This window comes from Asparagus officinalis, chromosome 2 (assembly GCF_001876935.1).
Source record: "Asparagus officinalis chromosome 2, Aspof.V1, whole genome shotgun sequence".
Classification (NCBI taxonomy): domain Eukaryota; kingdom Viridiplantae; phylum Streptophyta; class Magnoliopsida; order Asparagales; family Asparagaceae; genus Asparagus; species Asparagus officinalis.
Genome location: NC_033795.1, coordinates 70,595,009 through 70,600,893, shown reverse-complemented (window position 1 = coordinate 70,600,893; position 5,885 = coordinate 70,595,009). Strand labels below are relative to the sequence as shown.

General features: G+C 53.6%; 1 protein-coding gene across 1 annotated transcript in view; it reads left to right on the top strand.

Moving 5' to 3' along the window:
* Window positions 1,712–5,885, top strand: part of LOC109831286 — an 18,626-nt gene continuing 14,452 nt past the window's right edge. The window contains exon 1 of the mRNA XM_020398619.1: window positions 1,712–1,960. Within this exon, the coding sequence (XP_020254208.1) occupies window positions 1,712–1,960 (249 nt within the window). The remainder of the gene's footprint in view (window positions 1,961–5,885) is intronic.

Here is a 5,885-nt window from a genome sequence, read left to right as displayed (position 1 = left end):
GCTGCCGTACACTTATCTGATGGCGTGGTTCGTATACCACCGCGAGTGCTTAATGAGTACCCCAGCGACTCTTCAAGGAGACAAGTTCGTCCCATTCGTTCAGCGTTTGGAGAGGTGCTCTTGGAAGTGTAGGGATATTCCCGATGCACGGAAGATGCTGTCCCATTTTGGGCGTTATAACTTTCGTCGTTTCTTCCCTTACTTCAGTGGAGGAGGATATGGGGAGTCTCTTAGAGAAGTGCCAACGGCGGACCATCACACAGTTCTCTCCTGCGGCGCTTTTCGATGGTTGGTGAACATTCGGCCAGGGTATCATGTCCTACGAACAAGTTCTGTGTGCTATCTCGAGCCGTATATCCCTTGCAGGTTTGCCCGCGAGTTTGGGTATGATCAATTGTACGTGGGCAACGTTAATCCCCGCCTGCACTTCGAAGGATGGCTGGTGGACGGAGCTTGGGGATGGTTCTGGACTCATGCTGGTGGTACCCATGCCCGTTTTGATCTACCTGCGAAGGATCATAATTTGCACCATACGCTCATGTACTGCCGGTGGTATCGGGGTGCCAGCGCTAATCCCGAAGGCTTCTGGTTCCAGGGCTCGTGTCTGGCAGAGCACGTGCGTCGACCAATGGGGTTCTCTTGTCCTTCGAGGCGGAGGGGCCATCAAACTGCTAAAGAGTGGTTCTCGGAGGATCCTGCCGAGGACACCGAGGGTTTTGACGCCAGCTTAGACGAATCTGGGGCCCCCGAGGCTCGAGCCCCTTCCCCTAGCCCTTCGTTGGATCCTCCTATCGAGCCAAGAGAATCTGAACGCCCAGAGTAGGCCCGGAGCACGATAGCTGGATGGATGGGGATGCCCCTTCTGTCCCCGAGTAGCTCGCTTCTCTCCAAACGTCAGCGAGAGGCAGCGAGTTGAGTTGTCGGGTCAAGAGGACCCGCCGTGATGAGGCGGGCTTGAAGACGTCGAGTTGGCGGAGGGTCAGGATGATCTCTCAGGTGATCCTCCCTAGAGTTGGACTTTGCCTCTGGGTGTGAGCTTGCTCTGTCCACTCCTTCTGCGGGGGTTGCTCCTGTGACTTCGAAGGACACTCCTCCTCTGTCTGGTGTGGGGCCACAGGTGGGGGTTTCAACGACTCCTGCGCCTGCACCAGGAGGTAATCTTTTAGTGCGGTACTCTTGGGTACAAAGTCGGATCTACATCTCCTGACATTTGTGTCGAATTTGTGCAGGTGCAGCTGAGAGAGTGATCTCCATTCCTTCTGACTGGAGATGGAGCAGAGCTTGGTGGTTCAGGTAAGCGTAAGCTTTAAGCGTTGTTGATCCTTTTGTGCCGAAAGGGTATTTGTCAATCTTTTCTTTGCATCCGCAGGCGACCCTTCCCATGAAGCTACTGGCAAAGAGGATCCCCCTTCTTGGGAGGGCCATTCGGCCGGAGAGACCGGTGAATCAGAGGCGGATGATGACGTCTCGATTCATGAGGCGCTATCGAGCGAGGAAGAGGCGTCGGCTCCTGAAGACACGTCCGGTTGACAAGGGGGAGTCCTTGCTCTTGGGGAAGCGATGGTTGAGGGTGGACCCCCAGCGCAGGAGTCTCCGATCCAAGGGATACGTCGTTGCCCTATGCTCTATGGTGGCTGTTGGCTGGCGCGGCGCCTTACCGCCTGACGGCGTCGCAAGGTGCGTCGGCTTTAGAGGTGGCCTTATCGCAGTCATGACTACCGCTACCTCGCTTGCGACCTCATCCGTAGGAGAAGAGGCTGTCCTCTCTCCCTTGGAACATTTGCATAAAAGGAAGGTGGCCCAAACCCTAGCTAACTTTCAAGACACTTTAGCTCATTGCATCAAGTTCGCGTTGGAAGAGAGCTGCCCCTTCGAGGAGTTCAAGGAGGACCTGGATCACGACATGGTCTTCCTAGTCAAGAAGCTTGGCGCTACTACGGCTAAACCATACTATCTGAAGGTTTGACCAAGTGGGTGTTTGATATCATGTGCTTCGCAACTTGACTGTATTGCGAAAACTGGGGCGCTGGGTCTTCGTCTTCAGATTCGTCCCATAGCGTGCGTAGGGGACGATCGATTCGACCGAAGATAATATCTTTTCGATAATTATTCCGGGCTGGCACGACGAGCACAGCTTGTGATGACTTGATCGGCTGTGCCTTGGCGACGTATGACGAGCATACTGGCAAGTACAGGGAGGGATCACTGTAGAGTTTTGACCATAGGTTATTGGGCGCATCATCCTCGGATGTGGAGCAAGACGACAAATAAGTAAAGTTGGACTTCTCATTCATGATAATTTCCTCCACCTGAACAGCGTTGGTTACATTGTGACTTTCGTAACCGATTACAATTGACTCGAAGTCGTTTAGTATTAGGCTATCACCATACTCAGGCTCGCTATCTGCCTCGTTGCCACTCTCCAGTTCCTCCACTGGCGGCTCATCGGGGTCCTAGTACAGCAGAGAATCCGTGAAGTAGTTTTCGACGCCTTTGAAGGGTTGTTTGTCGGCCACTACCGTCTTCACTTGCTCGTAATCGTCCACATATTTCAGGCATTGGTGTAATGTGGACGGGACTATTCGGTTGCCATGGATCCATGGACGTCCCAAGAGTATGTTGTAGGAAGGTTCAGCGTCGATGATGTAGCAGGTCACCTCCGTCTTCATGTCGCCTATTCGACATTTCAGGCGGATTTTTCCGAGCGGTCGAGTCCCCGTGGCATTAAAGCCAAAGATGGTCGTCGTGGTCGAGGATAGGCACTTTGGTGGTATCCCCAAGTGTTTGATCAATTTCAAGGGCACGATACTTAACGTAGAACCTGGGTCGACCTGAATTCGATCCACCTTCGACGAACCGACGTACCCCGTGAAGTATAGTGGTCGGACCTGAATTCGATCCACCTTCGACGAACCGACGTACCCCGTGAAGTATAGTGGTCGGTCATGAGATGTGCTCTTGATGAGCATGTCCTCCGGAGTCGGTCATGAGATGTGCTCTTGATGAGCATGTCCTCCGGAGTGAAAGTGATGCACGGGACCCGTCTCTCTGTGGTTTGGCAACACGTTGTACATTCTTGTTCTGTGTCCTCCCCCTCGAGAAGTGAGTGGAAAAAGCCTCCGAGTCGGCCAGTGCCTCTTGCAGAGCTTCCCGGGTAGGCCTGGATAGCCGTAGGAGATCATACATGGTAATTCGCACGGGGATGCCTTTCAGTTGCGCGAGTACGTTGAATCGGAAAGGTTGATGGCTTGAGCTTGGCCTATCTGGATTAGGAGGGGTCGTCGTGGTTGGCCTCGTGGGAGGTCCCGCTGGGTTATCCGCCCTCGCGGGGTACTCCTTAGCGAATTCCTTCCCTGCTCTTGTGGCGAGGACAGTGGTTTCCTCTTCGGAGTCGATCAGGGTTGTCATTGCTGTCTTTTCCCCACTTAGGATGGCGGAGACGACGTTAAAATGTTTTCCCTTAGCCTCTTTCAGGGGCTTTGTAGTCCATTATTTGTCGTTAAGGAGGTCCGGATGGACCCACATCACCTGACCCGATGGCAGAATCTACGGAGCTAAACCTTTCTCTCGCTGGTTGTGAGGGTCATCGTTAGTGATCTTCAAGACTGCCTTGGGGATGTGAATTATCCCTGCCAGAGCTTGGACTGCTAGGAGATTTGTTCCAAAGCTCAAGGTGATCATATTCGTGGTCACCTGCTTCTGAACTTTCTCCTTCTTTAGGACCCTCGCATCGTAGAGGGGTTGGAGCTTATCCTTGAGGACGTAACACTTAGTCGTGTGGTGGCCCAGGAATCTGTGGTAGGCACAATAACTCGGGTCATTGGTTTTGTCCGCCTCCTCGGGTTTCGCTGCTTCTGGTAACTTAATCCGACCGCTCTTGAGTAGAGTATCGAATGTCGCCACCACCTGATCCTCCTTGAAGTCGTATTGCCGCGGGGGGCGTTGTTCAAATTGTTTGGGCTTCGGCCTTTGAGCAGCCTTTGGCGTCGGGGCGGAGTCGACGGCCATGACTCTTTTCCCCTTGACTGAGGGGGATTCTTTGGCACGGCTGGTTCCGCAGCTCCCTTCTTGGGCTGCAGCTCTTCGGCCTCTAGCCTTTTGATCATGTTTTCTACTTGCTCGCCCTGACGAACAAGCTCCTTCCATGTTCGGGTTTTCACTGCGTCCACTTTGGATAGAATATGGATTGAGAGATTATTGCGGCACATCTCGATCAGCGTGAACTCGGAAACTTGGTCCCGACAGTGGACTGATCGGTTCCGGAACCTTTTTACGAAGTCGTTGACTGACTCCGACTTTCGTTGCTTTTCGGCGAGGAGGGTGGCCAATGACACTTTCGTGTCGTCATCGAAGAAGCGAGCTAGGAAGAGCCTTTCAGCGTCGGCCCAAGACTTGATAGAGCCTGATTCTAACTTGCGGAACCATTCGAAGGCCACCCCCTTGAGGGTGCCAATGAACAGCTGAGTGAGAATGGCATCGTTCCCTATAAGGAATCCGGTCTGCGCCATGAAGTAATAAATGTGATGCGAGGGCGAGCCCTTGCCGTTGAATTGCACCAAGCTAATTGGCTTGAACTTCGCCGGGTATGGGACTGTATCCCATTCGACAGGATAGGGTCGGACCACCCCCAGCTTGTTCATGTTCTGCTGAAGCTTGAGTGCGTTGAGTTGGTTTTGGAACTCGTCGTACCTCTTTTCGTGGGCGCTACCCCCAGTATGCGACGTCCCTAGCGACGTCTTGGAAGAGTAATCGGATTGTGGATTACTGTTATCTTCCGTCTCAGTCACTGGACGATGGGGAGGTACCCACTCCTTATCCCCTGTTCGCCGGGGTAAGGTGCGCTGGGCTCTCTTCTTCTTCTTCTTCTTGTTCAAAAGTTGTTCCATCATCTCCCTCAGGGAATCTATGGTCGCTTGTTGCTCTTCGAGTTTCTGGGCGACCGTCTGCTCATGGGCGAGTTCAGTCATGTGTACCCTTGCCAGCGTGTCCTGACTTGAGCACGAGGTTTGAGACGTAGCTGCCGCCGAGTGAACCTCGTCTTCGCCGTAGGTGGGAGGTGCTAAGGTGGAGTAATCAAACCCAATGCTTACCCCTCTGCGACTACGTGTATGCTGGTATATGTCGCCTTGTCCATGTTGAACAAGGCGAGGATTAGGCCCCAGGACGGAGACCGAATCTGGAGAGTCGGAAAGTGCCGCCTTACCCTTGTCCGTCATGTTGATTGTAACGGACGGGAGCTCTAGGTCGCCGGCAGTGCGTCCTTTTTTGTGACGACGCTTTTGACGGGAGGGCCTTGGTCGAGAAGACTGTCGAGAAAGTCTCTCAAACACCGAAGGCCTCGTCGTTCCTATGCATTGGCAGTCGGCAAGTACTGTGTGGATGAGCCTTTCGCAATGGCACTGAGGATTCAGCTCATGTATGGTGCGTTTGCGGGTTAAGTATTCCCGGAGGTCCTCTGTGGGCGGTTGGTGACAACCCCCAGCATCAGAAGGATCGCCCGGGTGATTGCACGAGAGAGCCTTAGATGTACTCTCTGGTGCACGCTGAGTGGAGCGTTTTGGTATTGGAGTTAGGCGATATCGCCTTGACGGGCGAGTTTTCGCGTTTGGGCGAACTCCAGTATGTAGGCGAGTTTCAACTCTTCGCTTTAACGGGCGGGTTCGTGAGGTGTCGCCTACTTCTTTGCTTTTACATTTATCCGCCAAAGGGCTATGGCGAGGCTCGCCAGCCCTTGGGGATTCGCCTATTCGGGTAGGATCGCTTGCTCGGGGTGGTTTATTCGCATTAGGGATGTGACCTGAGAAGCGAAGTCTTCCTGAGCGAGCGGCCCCATCCTTCTCGGTCGGCGCTCCTGATTTGGAGGGCCTTCCGACGTCGGGCAAGTT